The sequence below is a fragment of the Stegostoma tigrinum genome, chromosome 35, assembly GCF_030684315.1.
Source record: "Stegostoma tigrinum isolate sSteTig4 chromosome 35, sSteTig4.hap1, whole genome shotgun sequence".
NCBI lineage: Eukaryota > Metazoa > Chordata > Chondrichthyes > Orectolobiformes > Stegostomatidae > Stegostoma > Stegostoma tigrinum.
In genome coordinates, this window is record NC_081388.1 from 1,008,533 (window position 1) to 1,027,729 (window position 19,197).

General features: G+C 43.0%; 1 protein-coding gene across 2 annotated transcripts in view; it reads right to left on the reverse strand.

Moving 5' to 3' along the window:
• The window catches only part of pkn1a (protein kinase N1a), a 262,380-nt gene extending 243,557 nt beyond the window's left edge, over positions 1-18,823 (reverse strand). For both annotated transcript variants that reach the window (XM_059639870.1, XM_059639869.1), the window contains exon 1: positions 18,719-18,823. In XM_059639870.1, coding sequence (XP_059495853.1) covers positions 18,719-18,739 — 21 coding nt within the window. In that variant the 5' untranslated portion in view covers positions 18,740-18,823. The remainder of the gene's footprint in view (positions 1-18,718) is intronic.
• Between the last annotated feature and the right edge of the window lie 374 nt (positions 18,824-19,197).

The following is a 19,197-nucleotide window of genomic DNA, read 5'->3' on the forward strand; positions in this document are numbered from 1 at the left end:
GATTTTTCTTTTGGTGTTTCTTCTGGGAAGAGAGACAGCATGTAAAAATCATAAGTGCAATTCAGCAATACAGTTTTGCCAAAGCGAGTGTCCACATATCTGCTTCTCTGTCATCCATTAGCTATTGGGAGGCCTGTAGTACAATCTCAAAGTGTCCGCTCCCTTACTATTCCCGAGTTCTATACATATGGCCTTGCTGCACGTGCCCTCCAAGGTGTCCTCCCTCAGTACCTGGAATATTCTCCCTCATCAGTGATGCAACTCATCCCATCTCTTTTACATCTCCTCTATCATGCCTAAATAGTGGCATGTTAAGCTGCCAGACTTATCCCTCTCACAATCAAGTCTATAATAGCTATGACATCATAGTTATATGTATTAAACCAACTTCATTTGTCTTACCAGTCGTACTCCTCACATTAAAACAAAGACTTCAGTCTACTAGTCCTGTTGTGTTCAGTAACCATCTCCTGTCAGTTCTTCCTCTCAGCTTTACCAGACTTAGTCTCTGCCTCCTTGTCAGTTGTTTTAACTTGCTGACTTACTGCTCTGGTCACCCTCCTCCAACTGCCAAGGGGAGGCGACAACGCAAAGCGCACTGTATCAATCCATCACGATCACAGAGACTTGCTGAACTGGTACACTTAAAGAAACTGGTTTGGTATGAAAGGGTAAGTGCAGGAATATTAAATTTCTCACAACAACTTGGAACACATCTATAAACACAACTGGACTTCAAATTGCTCTTAAACTTAGAAATTAGGCATTCTTGTGTTTATCCTCATGAATGCAAGTCGTGTCAGGAAGATGTATTTCTGTTTAATGATAAACAAGCTGTTCATTTAACCCCCAATCCTCTGCCCTTTCCCCAGAGTCCTGAAATGATCCTCCTACAAATCGACATTTAATTTCCTCATGCAGAATACCATCATACCTGCTTTGGTAAAGGAAGCAAATGATTCTTGTGCTAACAGCAACAGTCTCCTTAACTACTCTGCCTAGACTACTCTGATGAAGGGTCTAGGCCCAAAACATCAGCTTTTGTGCTCCTGAGATGCTGCTTGGCATGCTGTGTTCATCCAGCTCCACATTTTGTTGCCTAGACTACTCATCAGTTTTGAAAGCCACTACAAGGTCTACTCTCAATCTTCACATCTCTGAAGGGAACATTCCCAATCTACCCGCAGTCCTGAAATTCTCATTTTTTTTTAAAAACAACATCCCACAAATTTCTAAATGTCGATATTGGAAATGGACAATACTCTTGTTGAGCCAAAATTTGTAGTTTTACGTAAATTTTTCACAACATCTTTGACTTTGTAGTATGTCACTCTTTATTAAGCTTGGGGCACTAACTTGAGGTAATCATCAAAAGAAGCAATGGGGACATGAGAAAACAACGATTTTCACACAGCAAGTGGTTAGGACTTACAGCCTGCAGTGACTCAATCTACTGATAAGATGGTAACCTTTTAATTTTCTACATTCCTAATTGTGGATTAAATAGGTAAAGGACTACTGAAGGATCATTAAAGGATTACAAGTGTGTAGCTGAAGGAACACAGTAGGCCAGGCATCAGAAGAGCAGGAAAGTTGACATTTTGGGTCGGGACCCTTCTTCAGAAATCTATTTTTGACCCAAAACATCAACTTTCCCACCCTTCTGATGCTGCCTGGCTGCTGTGCTTCTCCAGCTCCACGCTTATTTCTGGCTCCAGCATCAGCAGTTCTTACTATCTCTTGTTAAAGGATTACTGCACTTTTTAAAAAGGCAAGTCACCTCATTGTTCACATTGCGGTTTCTAATAAGTAGTGAAAGCTGGTGTCATAGAAAAATACATAAATGGAGTTTTGGGTGGTAGTAACTAAAATCAGTCTGAGAACTAGTGACCAGTAGTCAATGACAAAGGCCTCCATCTGCCAACAACTGTGATTGGCTCCCAGGTAGCGGAACAGTTATGGATGCAAATAATTTGTCATAAATCAACAGATCTCTGGAGGAAAGCTGGTATTTTGGAACTGACTTCTGGTTAATAATGACAGCAAAGGGAATGGCAGGAATATGTTCTGATAGATGAGCAGCCATGATCTAGAATGGCAGAGCACACCCACAGAGCTGAATAGTCTACTCCTATGTTACTATATCTATAAGTCCAAAGCAGAGTTTGAGTTAGGCACCCTCACTACAGTAACAACTGAGAGCCATTTGCACCATTGTATTGTTTCATTCAGTGGCTGAATGTATTCTTAATTTTACAGCCAAGTAACCCTCACTCATCAACATCTAAAGAGATCAACTTCAGAGGTAAACAGAGTAAAAACAATGACTAAGATACACATCCAGAAGTTATTGGTACAAGTTTCATTCATTAGCTTATTTACATAAATTATGAACATACTGCTACTTGAGAAGCTTCTCGTGTACAAAATAAATGATTTAAATATTCTCAAAAGGTAATATGGGAGGACGAGGAGGGAAATGTAGTCAATTCAGAACACTACCACACACTTCCTGTACTCTATCTCCAGCTGTTGAATGCAGGAAGTGTGCTATAATCAACCAATCTACATGCAGATGCAAGTGAGGCCAGTGGCGTAACTAAAGCATTTTGACCCAAATCTAAGTTGTCAGAAGAAATTAAAATTCTCTTATGAAAAAGGTAGTGGAAGCAGACGCTGTATATTTTTAAAGCAGAAGTGGTCAAAGCTTTGTTATGGAAGAGGGGGTGAAGGTTTGTGTGGGTAGGCAGGAATATATATTTCTGATTACAACTAGAGACTTGGTTATCACAGTCTTTTGTGGTAGACAATTCCACAAGTTCAATGATTCAATGCTAGAGACTCAATGGATGCCTTTCTCCTTGAAGGTGTCGCCTGACATCAGGAGACAACCCTCATCAGATTGCATCTGAATGGCAATTAAAAAGCCAGGGCATAGTAGCCTATGGGCTAATTGCAGGTAAATGGGATTAATAAAGGTTGGTGTTTGTTGGTCAGCATTGACTTGGTGGGCCAAAGGGCCTGTCTCTATGCTGTGTGACTCGGAGAAGAGAGAGAGAAAGAAAAATTTCAGCAGGTCTAAGTATCTCAGAGTGTCTCTGAACATTAGTCTAGATGTAGACTCTAATGAATTTGAATTGAGCTTTCAATATCCTTTTGAAAACACAGACTACAGAAACTTATAGCACAAAAGGATATGTTATTGAAACAGAGCTGGAGTAAGCCATTCAAGGCTACTCCACTACTCAATATGATCATGATTGATTCTCAATGCTATATTCTCATCTTCTCCCCCATAACTTGGATACCATAAATCTAAATATATTCAAGAAAGAGATTTAGTCACTTGGCTTCCACAATCTTGTGTGTGTTAAGAGAATTCCACAGTGTAAGGAACTGTTCCTTCATCTTAGGGCTAAATGGCCTAACTTGAGACCGTGACCACTGTTCTGGAGTCTCCAACCAGGAAAAAACAACATCCCTGCATCTAATCTGTCCACTTTTGCTGGGATTTTACATGTTTCAATCAGATCCCCTCTTATCTTTTTATACTCAAATGGGTACAGAACCAATTCAACCAATCTCTGCTCAAAAAGGACAATACTGCATCCCTGACATCAGGCTATTGAACCCCTGTTACATTCTCCCTTTAAGGAGAGCGAATAAAACTGCATATATTACTCCAGTTGTGGTCTTAACCAAAGGCCCTAACATTATTTAACTGATATTCTGTTTTTTTATTTTTCACATTTAAGTGTATAACATTTAGCCACATTGTACTGCATCTGACATGTGCTTGGCCCTTATTCAACTCTGTCCAAATCACCTTGAATTCTCCTTGCAACTTTCTACCCAGTTTTTTTGTTATCAGCAGATTTGGAATGTCACATTTGTTTCTCTCAGTCAAGTCATGTATATATGCAAAATCATTAAGTATCTGACACCTAAGCATTGTTTGGTACAGTCCCCACTCATCACTGCCTGCCACTTGAAGAAAGACCAGTTTACTCCTACTCACCATTTCCTATGGGTCAATCAATTCTCAATCAACACCAATACTTTTCCCCTCATCAGATGTACTTTAATTTTGTCCACGAACCTCATGTGGAACCTTAGCACAAGTTTTCTGAAAATCCAACCAAACCATATCTACCAATTCTCATATCCTCAAGAAAAATGCCAACAGAGTTGTTAAACATGATTTCACTTTCATAAATCCATGCTGGATTTATTCAATCCCATTAAACAGTTATAATACAAAGCTTACAAAACATTTTTTAAAAAGTAGAGTCTATCATCTCTTCCCAATAGTGACATTAGGCTAACTAAAGCAAGGCTGATGCAAGGAAAAGAAGACTCTTACACACAGTGAGTTTTTAAGATATGGAATATACTGCCAAGAAATGGGGAAGCAGGTTCAAGTGAAGCATCCAAGAGGGTACTGGATGTTCATTTGGATAATAATGATGTGGAGGGATATGGGGAAAAGGCAGGAAATTGGCAAAGATAAGAGAGTTGGGTGAGTGCACAACAGGTTGAATGACCCCTTTCTGCACCATAGTGCTTCTGTGATCTGCAATCGCATGTTTTTCTCCTTTTGACAGATCGGAGGTTGGTTGGGGGGTACACTTACTACCTACCCTTCTATGTGTAGGTACTAATCCAGAATCCATAGAATTCTGGAGGATGACCACCAATGCTTTCAATTTTTCCAGGGACACTTCCTTCAGTATTCTGGAATGTAAATTATCAGTTCCAGGTGTTTTGTCAGTGTTTAATCCTATTAACTTGTCTTGCACTATTTTATTAGATGATAGTGATTTCCTTCTCATCTCAGTGGCCTCCATTTCCTGATAATTTTGGAAAAATGTATTTGCGCCCACTTTTGTGAAGACAGAACCAAAAAGTACACAGAACTTAACAGCACAGTGTAGGCCCTTCGGCCCTCGATGTTGTGCCGACCTGTCATACCAATCTGAAGCCCATCTAACCTATTCATGTACGTCCATATGCTTGTCCAATGATGACTTAAATGTACTTAAAGTTGGCGAATCTACTACCATTGCAGGCAAAACGTTCCATTCCCTTACTACTCTCTGAGTAAAGAAACTACCTCTGACATCTGCCCTATATCTTTCACCCCTCAATTTAAAGCTATGTCCTCTTGTGCTCGCCGTCACCATCCTAGGAAAAAGGCTCTCCCTATCCACCCTATCTAAACGTCTGATTATTTTGTATGTCTCAATCAAGTCACCTCTCTCTCTTCTCTCTAACGAAAACAGCCTCAAGTCCCTCAGCCTCTCCTCGTAAGACCTTCCCTCCATACCAGGCAACATCCTAGTAAATCTCCTCTGTACCCTTTCCAAAGCCTTCTTATAATGCGGTGACCAGAACTGTAGGCAATACTCCAAGTGCGGCCGCACCAGAGTTTTGTACAGCTGCAGCATAACCTCGTGGTTCGGGAGCTCGATCCCTCTATTAATAAAAGCTGAAACACTATGCCTTCTTAATAGCCCTGTCAACCTGCTCATTTCTTTGCCATTTCTTACCTCATTATCACCATATAGGACCTACATTTGTCTTCATTGATCTTTGGTATTTATGGAAGAGAAAGCAAACAATATTCTGGAATTTAAGAAGTCTATCAATCAACAACCATTAATCCATCATCAACTGTTGTTCACTAATCTCCTACAGGGAAGGAAACTGCCATTCTTACCTGGCCTGGCCTACACATGACTCCAGACCCACAGCAATGTGGTTGACACTGAACTCTCCTCTGGGATGGCAATAAGTGATGGTCTGGCCAGCAGGACCCTCATCCAATGAACATTAAAGAAAATCTTTCAGTTTTTATCTTCAGTTCAATTTTACCCTCATTTTATATTTCACCCCTTTTAATCAAACTTAATGCCCACTTTTGCTGAGTTCTAAAACGCTTCCAACATTCAAACCTGCTGTTTTTTTATGGCAAGACTGGTAGACTGGGCCTATACTCACTGGAGTTTAGAAAATGAGATGAGAAGAAATATTATTTAGGACAAATTTCTTCTCTCAGAGGATAGTGAAACTGTGGAATTCTCAACTGCAGAGAGCTTTGGAGACCGGGTCATTAAGTATATCCAAGGCCGAGATAAACAGATTTACTATTAGTAACAGAATTAAGGGTTTTGGAGAAAAGAAAGTGGAGTTGAGGATTATCAGGTCAGCCATGATCTCATTGAATGGCAGAGCAGACTCAATAGGCTGAATGGCCAACATCTGTGTCAAAGTCTTATGGTATCAGGTCAGCTACAACCTTATTAAATAGCTCTGGAATGGTGTGAGATATCCAACCAGGATTGGTGATAATAGAGGTCTAGCAACAAGATCCTGTCTGGAGCAGATTTATACACGCAAGACTCTCAGCACACTTTTACACACTTCAAGGAATAATTAAACGCCAAGCCACTAAGGTGACTGCAGATGACCAAAATGATTGGTTCAAGGTACATTTCAAGGAGTGAGTTCACAGTTAACAGGGTTTCAAGAGTGAGGATGGGAAACAGAGTTCATGAAGTTAGGGCCTCAACAGCAGTTGGCACATCCCCTTTGGCACACACTTCATACATTTCAATGGCTCAAATTGGACTTGGGTTTACTCATTTTGCTCCAAAGCCCAGTCAAATGCTTTTGTTTTTCTCAAAGCACTCATTTCAACCACAGCTTTACTGTCTAACTAAACATGTGATTCAACGGACAAGAACGAGCTGCACTTCCCTTTTGCTAAGTGGGGCTATGAAGCTACAAAACCACAACAGCCTGGCCTACTTTACTATTCACAACAGAAGAAAGCAAAAAAGGATACAGGGCATTAGAAAGAGAAGCAAAATGGATTATTGTGGGAGGGAGAGGGGAGGAGAGGAGAAAAAGAAAGCAGTGAGGGAGAATGGATGACACAAGAGTTTTAAATTCTAAGTTGTATGCCTCATGCATTAGAGGCAAAGTAAATTTCCATCGCACATCCCAAACTGCCCTTGGTGACAAGCTTTTTTGAAAAAAAAACACAGATTTCACCCACAAACCATGAAGAAATAGAGGCAAGTTATGCAATGCAGAATTTTTAAGCCTCTGACCTGTACTTGTTGCCACAGAGTTAAATGGCTATCCAATTCAACTTTTGGTTTAGATAATCACTGCACTCACACCCCACCCCCAGAAAGAAAGGTGTTGATAGTACAGTATTCAGCAAGAGTAATATTGAATGCAAATAGGAGACACGGATTTGCTCTGGTTAGAAATGGACATTGTATGGCTCCAAAGGCTACTTGCCAGTCATTGCCCAAGTCTGAAAGTTGTTAAGGTCTTGTTGCATGCAAGCATGAACTGCTCAAATGAGTTGTCAGTAATGGTGCTGAACATTTGTGCAATTGTCAGTGAATATCCCCACCACTCATTTCATAAAAGAAGGGAAAAATTATAGAATTGTTACATCATAGGAGAAGGCCACTCCAGCTCACTGCAACAGCAAAAAAGCTGGTCCCAACCCAATGGCCTTTCCCCATGATGCTGCAAATATTTTCTCACGCACCAAGCTCTCAGGCAATGCATTCCAAATCACTCACTATGTAAAAACATCCCACCTCAAGTCACCTTTATATGTTCTGTCATTCACCTTAAATGTGAATCTGCATACTTCTGTCAGTAGGAATAGTTGATCTCCTTTTCTCCATACCCATGTTTTCAAAATCTTCCATTAAATCTCTCCTCAACATTCTCAAAACAAGGAAAACCACCTCAGCTTCTCCAATCTCCCAATATAACTTTAGTCCCTGTTTTCAGTAACAATTCAAAGCCAATGCTTGGTGTTGAGGACTGGACACAACACCCATTGAAATAGTGTTTTATAAAGGCTTATTATAAATTCCTGTCAAAGAATTACACTTAACCAATTTAAGATAATCAGTCAGGCTTGCAGTGAGGTTACTTACATATGCTAGAAGCAACATACATTCACACATAACCCCTGTTCTCTTCAAGCAGCAAGTCCAGACATTACATCTATTCCAATTAAACAAAAAGGTTAAAAACATCCATTCCCAGGCATTCTCGCAGCAATATCTTGACTAGAGGAGACGCACCTTTTCTTCTTAATTTAAAGAAAAGCTTCAGGAATCATTATTCCCTGGTGTATTCTCCATGGCAATGCCTCATCCAATTCATGGCCACCTAACAATCTATCAGCACCTTCCTCTCATGCAGTATAAACTGCTGTTGCCTTTGAGGTTTGATATTCTTAAAATTCTGTCGTAAGGGAAAGATAGCAAGATGGAACAGTTTAAACTGCAAATTTATTTTTCCCCAGAAATAACATCCTTGCTCTCATGAAGTTATAATGATAATTAGACCTCAGCCATGATGCCAAGACACTGCTACAATTGTAATGGTCTCCAAAAAAAAGGTCTGTGCTACGCATAATTCCACCTACAAGAAAGTTTTCACCAAATTCCTCTCAATGTCACTTAACACTCAGGTTCTCTCACACCATGCCTTGCTGCCAAGGGCAGTCATTTACACCTCTGAAATACAGCTATTTTGTCCAGATTTGGCTTATAAATTTTCTTTATAATAAAGCTGAGTGGTCCTGGTGGAACCCTGAATGAAGAAAGAATTGATGAGTATGCTGTTGTAACCAAATGTCACCTGATAGCATTGTTACCAATAGCTACTATTATTTTGCTGACGATCAAATGAGACTTGATGGGTCAGGAACAGTAGTGGCCAAAAGGCTGAATTTGTCCTGATTTTGTGTGGGTGGCACATAACCAGATATGCATCAGGCAAAATTCCAATGTTGTACCTGTACAGCAATAACTTGGCTGGAGGTGCAGCTAATTTTGAAAAGGGGACCTCAACACGACAGCTGGTATGTTGTCAGCAACCAGAATGTGTGATGTATCAATAGTGTTTTGCTTTGTCTCAATACCCAGTGACGTGAACCAAAACAGCCAGAGTAAAATTCCTGTTGGTGGGAACCTCAGAGGGAGGCTAAAAATAAAAAATATCCACTTGACACAAACTAGGTTAGCCAAGTTAACAACACTTCTTTACCAATGTAGGGTCCATACAGAGACTGTGCTATTTTCTGGGTCTGTAGATTGTTATGGCGCAAAAACGAACTTCAGTAGAGCAATGTACTCTTCCTGTCTGATGTGGAAGATTACAGAGAGTTTAGGTTACTGATGATTATGATTGCAGGAAGCGTACTTAGTTGAGGATCCTGTCAGATCGCATGGGTCAGTTGCAGCAGCAGTTAGAAGCAATCAGGAATTTACAAAAGCCAGAGGGAGTAATATATGGCAGCTGTAGGAAGGGAGAGAAACCACGGTCACAGTCAGGTTATTGCCAGGAAAGGTAGGACAGGAAGGCAGGTAGTGCAGGAGTCTCCTGTGGCTCTCCCCATCACGAGGAGGTGTGGGGTTTTGGAAAATGTAAGGGGTGATGGACTCTCAGGGGAAGGTAGCATGGACAGCCGGGTTTCTGGTACCAAAACTGGCTCTAATGTAACAGGGGGTGCATTAGGTTCTAAGCAATCAATTGTGACATGGGACTCACTAGTCAGAGGCACAGACAAACATTTCTGCAGCTGGCAACGAAAGATCAGAATGATGAGTTGCCTTCCTGGTACCAGGACCATGGATATCTCAGAAAAGGGAAGAGGAACCAGCAGAAGGTCATTCTACACATTGGAACTAACATAGGAAGAGAAAAGGGCAACATTCTGGAGGTAAGAATACAGGAAGTTATGCAGAAATTCAAAAGGGTGGTCCTCAAGGGTAGTAATACATCTTTCACCCATGCCATGAGTTAGTGAGAGTAGGAATAGGAAGAGGAAGATCGAGCAGATGAATGTCCAGCTGAGCAGGGGAGGATTCCGGTTTTTAGATCATTGGAATCTCTTCCACGAGAGAAGTGGCCTGTATAAGAAGGACGGATTGCACCTGAATTGGAAGGGGTCTAACATACTGGCAGGGTTTAAACTAGTATTTTTGGGGTGGGACCCTGGGAGATAGTGAGGAAAGTGATCAGACTGACACTGGTATAGTTGGGGAAAGAAGCAAATCAAGCAGTCAGGAACAAAGCAGAGAACAAGGTAGGACTGATAAATTAAACTGCATTTATTTCAAGAGGCCTAACAGGTAAGGCAGACAAACTCAGGGCATGGTTGGGAATATAATCAACTTATTGGGATTGAATTATAGGCCTCTCCTAATAGTCAGCTGGAAATTGTGAAACAAATTTCTAAGAAGATCTCAATTATCTGTAAGAATAACAGGGTGGCTATGGTAAGGAATTTTAAATTTTCCAAACATGGGCTGGCCTGCCACAGGGTTAAAGGTTTGGATAGACAGGAACTTGCTAAGTGTGTACAAGAAAATTTTCTGATTCAGTATGTGAAGCATCTACTAGATAAGGTGCAAAGCTTGACATACTCTGGGGAAATAAGGCAGGGCAGGTGACTCCAGTGTCAGAGACCATAATTCTATTAGTTTTAAAATAGTGACGGAGAAGGATAGACCCGTTCTAGAAGATAAAGTTCTTAGTTAGAGGAAGGCCAATTTTTGACAGTACTCGGTAAGAACTTTCAAAAGTTGATTGGGGACGATGTTTTCAAGTAAAGGGACGGCCCAGAAAATGGGAAGCCTTCAAAAATGAGATAACCAGAGTCCAGGGACAGTATGTTCCTGTTAGGGTGAAGAGCAAGGCTGGTAGGTGTAGAATGCTGAATGACTAGAGAAATTGAAGTTTTGGTCAAGAAAAATAAGGAAGCATATGTCAGGTACAGATAGCAAGAGATTAAGTGAATCCTTAGAAAAATACAAAGTAAATAGGAGTGCCCTTAAGAGGTAAACGAGGAGGGCAAAGGAGGGGGCATGAGGCAGCCCTGGCAAATAGGGTTAAGAAGAATCCAAAGGGATTTTACAAACACATTAGAGGCAAAAGGGTAACAAGGAAGAGAATAGGGCTCCTTCAAAATCAACAGGCCACCTAGGTGCAGAACCGCAAGAGATAGGGGAGATACTAAATGAGTATTTTGCATCAGTGTTTACTGTGGAGAAGGATATGGAAGATACAGAACATGGGAAAATAGACAATAACATCTTGAAAAGTGGCCATATAACAGAGGAGGTGGTGCTGATGTCTTAAAATGCATAACGGTGAATAAATCCCTGGGACCTGTTCAGGCATACCCTAGAACTATGTGAGAAGTAAAGGAAGTGATTGCTGGGTCTCTTGCAGAGATACTCGTATCAATTGATAACCACCGGCCAAGTGCTATAAGACTGGAGGTTGGCTAATGTGATGCCACTAGTTAAGAAAGGTGGTAAGGAAAAGCCAGGAAACCATGGACCAGTGGGCCTAACATCTGTGGTGGGCAACTTGTTGCAGGGAATTCTGAGGGACAGGATTTACATATATTTGGAAAGGCAAGGACTGATTAGCAATAGTCAATATGGCTTTGTGCATGGAAAGTCATGCCTCATGAACCTTATTGAATTTTTTGAAGTAGTAATGAAGAGGATTGATCAGGGCAGAGCAGTGGGCATGATCTAAACGGACTTCAGCAAGGCATTTGATAAGATTCCTCATGGTAGACCAGTGGGCAAGGTTCGATCACATGGAATGCAGGGAAAAAAACTAGCCATTTGGATACAGAACTGGCTGGAAGGTAGAAGACAGAGACTGGTGGCAGAGAGTTGCTTTCAGACTAGAGGCTTGTGATCACAAGGATCGGTGCTGGGTCCACTGCTTTTTGTCCTTTTATACAAGTGATTTGGTTGGGACATGGGAGGTATGGTTAGTGGGTTTGCAGATGACACCAACATCAGAGCTGTTGCAGACAGCAAAGAAGCTTACCTCAAGTATAATGGAATCTTGATCAGATGGGCTTTAGAGTGACAGATGGAGTTTAATTTATCTAAAATGTGAGGTGCTAGATTTTGGAAAGGCAAATCAGGGCAGAACTTATATATTTAATTTTAAGGTCTTGGGGAGTGTTGCTGAACAGAGATCTTGGACTTCAGGTTCACATTTCCTTGAAAGTGCAGTCACAGGTGGATAGAATAGTGAAGGCAGCGTTTGGTATGCCTGCATTTGTTGGTCAGTGCATTTAGTGTAGAGTTGGGAGGTCTCTTGCGGCTGTACAAGACAATGGTTGGGCCACTTTCAGAATACTGCGTGCAATTCTGGTCACCCTGCTATAGGGAGAATGTTGTGAAACTTGAGAGCGTTCAGAAGAGATATAAGGATATTACCAGGATTGAAAGGTTTGAGTGTAGCAGAGGCTAAATAGGCTGGGGCTATTTTCCCTGGAGTGTCCAAGGCTGAGGGGTGACTTTATAAAAGTTTATAAAACCTGAGGGGCATGGATAGGGTAAACAGGCAAGGTCTTTCCCCAGGGTGGGGGTGTCCAAAACTAGGTTTAAAGTGGGAGGGAAAATATTTAAAAGGGGCTTAAGGGGCAACTTTTTTTTCCAGACAGAGGGCGGTGCATATACGTAATGAACTGACAGAGGAAGTGGTGAGGGATACGGGCTAAATGCTGATGAACGGGACTAGATTAATTTAGGATATCTGGTCAGCATGGTCTAGTTGGACCAAAGGGTCAGTTTCTGTGCTGTACATCTCTTACGACTATGACTGTGACTGGATTTAAATAAAATAAAGAACCGTGGATGCCAAAGATCTGAAACAAAACACAAAGTAGTGGTGTAATTCAGTGGGTCTAGCAGCATCTGTGGGAGGGGAAGGCAAAGCAGTTCTGACGAAGCATCACCAGACTCTTATGGCTTCCACCTAAGCCATAGTTTGCTTACTGTTGAGAGAAGCAGCGTTATGCTTCACTCGGAAGCAAATGCCTCTTCCATTCCCCTCTATACTCGTCTTCAGCACATCAGACCCAATCTGAACCCCTTCCTGCTTCCCAATGACATTTCTTCACCAGGCTACAGGATAATGTGCCCCTCAGTGAGAGCTTCCCAGTATCCTGTTGGACAAGATGTTTTTTCTTTAAATAAAAGGGAGGCTATTTGATACAGAGACACGTCCACTTCACTTTTGACCCAGGCTTGACGAGTTAAAGAGGAAATGAAGACAAACCGTCAAGGTTTTATTCAACTGCCACCCGGGTGTGAAACCAGTTCTAAAATTAGACCAGAAACTTTCCGTCCATTCTGCAGATTCTGCATAGATTACATCCAAGGATGGGTCAGCAACAAGACTTCACGAAACACAAGTTAGGAGAATCAAAGTAACCAATTTCCACAACCCTTTCTTTATCTGCAACATGGAGGAATCTGATCTCTGCACAGAGTAGGTGCACTCTTCTTTTAATAGGCACAAGGTGAGTAATATACACCCCTCTTTGTCCTGTGATCTTGATGTTCTTTTGTACAATAAATGCATTTGATGAGAAAATACTTAAGGTTAGTGTGCAGCTAGATTGTAACTTAGCCTCTCTGAGGGCATCAGAATGTGGAATCACCAACACTGAACAGCATGTCACTACCATCAGCTTACACCAGGCAAACAGCTGAACACAAACCTAAATCAATAACAAAATCAGTTTCAAGATAACTGTAAACCATCAAAAGCTTAGCTATGAGCAAGAAGGGTTGATCTGGGTGGGCAGTCAGAATCAACCAATTTTAAACAGCTAATGAATTTACAGAAACAAAGACTTATATTCATATAGCACCTTTCACAACCACCAGATGTTCTCAGTCTGCTTATAATGCCCAGATATTCAGATTGCAGTCACGGTCAAAGTACGGGAAATGAAACATACATACAGCAATCTCTGCACATACACAGATAGGGACCAAGTAATTTGTTTTTAGCTGTGTTGATTAGAGTGTTTTGGCCAATATTTCTCCTCCAATTTCCCTGCTCCTCTGTAAATAGTGCCTTGGGATCTTTTACATCTACATGAACAGGCAGAGCACATCAAACTGCAGCACAAGAACTCAAACTGCATTTTTGTGCTCAAACAATGGAGTTGGCATGTCAAAGGGAAGAGACTAACCAAGGAAACAGTGGATGGGTTTAAGCACAAAGACTTGCACAAGGTCCCTCATTGGAGAGTGGGAATGAAGGTAAAAGCATATGGGATCCAAAGTAACTCGGCAAGTTGGATCCAAAGTGGCAGCAAATAGAATGGTGGTAAAAGGCTGGAGCTTGGCACCCAATGATAGACTACAGGGATGACTACTGGGTTCCTTATTGTGTTAATATACATCTCAAACAATGTAGTTGAGAATGTGGCAGGGGGAGAAGCGGAGAATAAGGAGGTTTTAGGTGACGTGAAGATCGACCAGGTGGTTGACATCAAGGAATATGATCTTGGGCAACAGGAGAATATAAACAGATTAGTCAGATGGGCAGATCAGGTTTAAATTCCATCTGCCACTGCTATGAGAGGTGATGCACTTTGGAAGTAATAAAACTGTACTGAACAAATGATAGGACACCAGGAAGCTCAGGAACAGCAGGATCATGGGATGCTTGTCCACAAATCCCTGAAGGTGGCAGGGCAGATTAATAGGGCAGTTAGGAAGGCATATGAGACATGTAATTTACCATTCGAGGCATAGATTGTAAGAGCAGGGATGCTATGTTGGAGCTGTACATGATTTTTGTTACGTCACACACGGAGCACTGTGCACAGTTCTGGCCAACGCATGACAGGAAGGATTGCACTGCAGCGGAGATTGACCAGGACGTTTCCTGTGAAGGAGTCCTTTAGCTATGAGGAGAGGCTGGATACGTTTGGGCTGTTTTCTTTGGACAGAGAAGTTTGAAGGGGGACATGCTAGAGGTGTATGATTATAACAGGCATAGAGGCAGTTAACACTAAACAGCTGCTCCCCTTGGTTGAACAGTCAATGACAAGGAGGCATAAATTTAAAGTGAAAGACAGAAGGTTGGAGGAAACCAAATTGCGAAAACCATAACCTTCACGTCCAAGGGCCCAGTGCTGGATAGTCGGACTAATGTAAATTTAGCATAGTCTTGGAGTACAGACTGCTTGATCCAAAGGGCCTACTGTATTGTACTGTATAACCCTGTGGGGCTCCAACCACAATACCTTACCAATACAGGTACTGAGAATAACAGAACCTTATAGCACAGGAGGCCATTCAGTCTAAAGAATATGTGCCAGCTGTTTGAAACAGCTATTCAAAAATCAGTCCCAACTGCCTGTTCTTTGCATCTTTGGAATATTCCATTCAATTATTTATTCAGTTCACTCACAAATGACTGTCTTCACTTCCCTTTCAAGTAGCCCATTCTGAGAAATACCTTCGCTGCCTATAATTTTTTTTCCTCCCTATATATGAAATTTGTTTTGTACTGAAAACAACACTAATCTCTTCAGGTTTTCACTCTAATAATAAATAAATAGCACTTATCCAACATTTATCCCACAGTCAAGTGCTTGGAATTGGACACAATTCTCCAACTGAGATATAACCAACAATTTAACAAACGTTGACAAAGGATTCTTACTTTCAGTATTTGCTCTGAAGCCAGGACTGTCTCTGCTTTTCTTTAAAGCACACTCTTTGTTACTTATTCCCAAATTTGTTTACAGAACGTGGGGCATTATTGCCACTCTTTAACTGTCCTCGAGAACATGCAAGTTAGGAGAAGTGGATTGTTCAGACTCTCAAACCTGTTCCACCACTCAATGCCAACTTTAGAGGCAATTCCAACCCCAAAAACCCCCAACTCCCTTGTTAGTTGAGATTACCAACTAACTCTGCATTAAAAATTTTCAACAATTCTGCCTCCACCCCACTGAAGAAGCGTGGGGCTCTCAATCTTCTGAGAATATTCTCTTCACCTCAGCCTTAAATGGGAAACCTTTGTTAAAGCTACATCCCCTTATTCTAGTTGCTTACACAGGATATATTCTTTTGAAATCTACATTGGTTAAGACTGTTCAAAAAATTTCAATAAGGTCACCTCTCATTCTTCTAGATCCAATAGAACCAAGCCCAGATGACCAACCAACAATTCCTTGTAACCCCTACCCAGAAATCAATCAAGTGAACCTCCTCTGAAGCACTTCTAATACAATTACATACTTTCATAAACAAAGAGGCCAAAAAAGAGGGTGCTGATCAGACAGCAACATGAACTGCTGGCTATAATCAATGCACAGAAGGCACTCTCAGTGTTAATAAACAGGGATTTTATCTCAGTGATGAAAAGAAACAATAGAGTGGTGTGTGACTTATCCACTTGCAGATCATCTTGCTGAATCAATTGCAAGGGACAAGACCAGCAGAAGCAGAAACCGAGAACATACAAGACATCCATTGCATCAGAGATAATGGGAACTGCAGATGCTGGAGAATCCAGGATAACAAAGTGTGGAGCTGGATGAACACAGCAGGCCAAGCAGCATATCAGGAGCACAAAAGCTGACGTTTCGGGCCTAGACCCTTCATCAGAGAGGGGGATGGGGAGAGGGTTCTGGAATAAATAGGGAGAGAGGGAGGGGGGGGGCGGACCAAAGATGGAGAGAAAAGAAGATAGGTGGAGAGGAGAGTATAGGTGGGGAGGTAGGGAGGGGACAGGTCAAGGAGGTGGGATGAGGTTAGTAGGTAGGAAATTGAGGTGCGGCTTGACATGGGAGGAAGGGATGGGTGAGGGGGAAGAACAGGTTAGGGAGGCAGAGACAGGCTGGGCTGGTTTTGGGACGCAGTGGGGGGGAGGGGATGAGCTGGGCTGGTTGTGGGATGTGGTGGGGGAAGGGGAGATTTTGAAGCTGGTGAAGTCCATATTGATACCAATGGGCTGCAGGGTTCCCAAGCAGAACATGAGTTGCTGTTCCTGCAACCTTCGGGTGGCATCCTTGTGGCACTGCAGGAGGCCCATGATGGACATGTCATCTGAAGAATGGGAGGGGAAGTTAAAATGGTTCACGACTGGGAGGTGCAGTTGTTTATTGCGAACCGAGCAGAGGTGTTCTGCAAAGCGGTCCCCAAGCCTCCGCTTGGTTTCCCCAATGTAGAGGAAGCCATACCGGGCACAACAGATACAGTATACCACATTGGCGGATGTGCAGGTGAGCCTCTGCTTAATATGGAAAGTCATCTTGGGGACTGGGTATAGGGGTGAGGGAGGAGGTGTGGGGGCAAGTGTAGCACTTCCTGTGGTTGCAGGTGAAGATGCCAGGTGTGGTGGGGTTGGAGGGCAGTGTGGAGCGGACAAGGGAGTCACAGAGAGAGTGGTCTCTCCGGAAGGCAGACAAGGGTGTGGATGGAAAAATGTCTTGGGTGGTGGGGTTGGATTGTAGATGGCGGAAGTGTCGGAGGATGATGCGACATCCATTGCCTTTTGTTCGGCACAAAAACAACCAGTGGGCTCATTTAGAGATTGTAAGAACTGCTGATGCTGGGTCAGATATAAGAGTGTGGAGCTGGGGGAGCACAGCAGGCCAGGAAGTATCAGGAGAGCAGGAAGTCAATGTTTTGGGTCAGGATCCTTCTGTCAAAACATCAACAATGCGCCCTGGCCTACTGTGCTCCTCCAGCTCCACAGTTGTCAGTGGGCTTATTTGGTAGCCCAGGAGCTGAAATGTACATACAGTCATTAGAGATGAGAAAAAATCCAATATGGTTTCCAATTAAACACTGAATTTTATAACACAGGCGTCCATTCTTCCTTTCTTGGTTTCACTGGCTGTTTCTGAAGAGTTACCCAGTTAGCTCCACTCCTCCGTTTCACACTGTCCACTCAAATCTATCATCTTGTACAACTAGCTCCAGCATCTTTACAACACAGAAGCATGCAGATCCAATACATCTGTTAAACTGAATCAGCAGGTTTACGCTGGGACAGTTTTACCACCCAAATTACTCTCATCACTGAACTCCCGGAACACCGACTCCTATCATGCTGTTTGATTGGACAATGAGGGGTGGGGTCGTCCTCTTAAATCAGGCAAAACCTTGCAATACCCCGAAGAGGACCACCGTGACTCTTCCTAGTACTGTTCCTCTAAGCAAGGTTGAAGCCGGGGTCACATCACACACGTAAACAAGGCCAATGTGATGGATCAGACAGCAATTCTCTTAGAATGAAACCATAAACAGGAAACACTTTCAGATTCGCTCTTTTCAAAATACCTAGCAGGCAGGAAGAGCATCAGATTTACAGGCCGCGATCAGACGAGGAGAACACTACCCACTGAATAATAAAAAAGTAACACACAGTGGACACAAGAGCAAAACAACTTCCAGACAAGTGTTGGGCGGAGCCACTCCCCCAAATTCTCACTATAAGACCCACCGTCCCCATGTCTTCTCCACCCCGCACCCCCCCGGGTATTGACATCTACCCTCACCCCCCAGCCAGCCGCGGTGCCGAGACCCCTGAGCTCTACATTGTCAGGTCACAGCGACCCGGCCCACTGTAGCTCCACACCGCCACCCCAAGGGCAAGTGTGGGGTTTTCATCGCCTCCGCGCTAATTGGCTGCTGATGCCGCCGACCCTTCGCTGATTGGTGCTACCAGCTGCCAATCATGCGGCGGAGCGTTCCCACTCCGGGCGGTGCCGCCGGGGTCTCTGGAACCGGCGCCGAGACCTGACTAGCCAAGAAAGCCGCCAGCCTGACGGTCTCCTCTGATCACTCACAGGCCGGACGGTTTGCTCATCGCTTCCTACCTGCATCGCCTCCCCAGCCATGGTGGCTCCTCTCCTCTCCCCAAATCGGCTCTAAAATGCTTCCCTCTCCGTCGACCAGACCTCCGTCCCGCCCACATGTGACGTCACTAACGCTGCCCGTTCATTGGCGGTCATTAGCCACGCCTATCGCACGGCACGTCAAGAGCCGAGATAATAAAATGTGAGATAATGGGAACTGCAGATGCTGGAGATTCCAAGATAATAAAATGTGAGGCTGGATGAACACAACAGCCCAAGCAGCATCTCAGGAGCACAAAAGCTGACGTTTCAGGCCTAGACCTTTCACAGAGAGGGGGATGGGGTGAGGGTTCTGGAATAAATAGGGAGAGAGGGGGAGGCGGACCGAAGATGGAGAGAAAAGAAGATAGGTGGAGAGGGTGTAGGTGGGGAGGTAGGGAGGGGATAGGTCAGTCCAGGGAAGACGGGCAGGTCAAGGAGGTGGGATGAGGTTAGTAGGT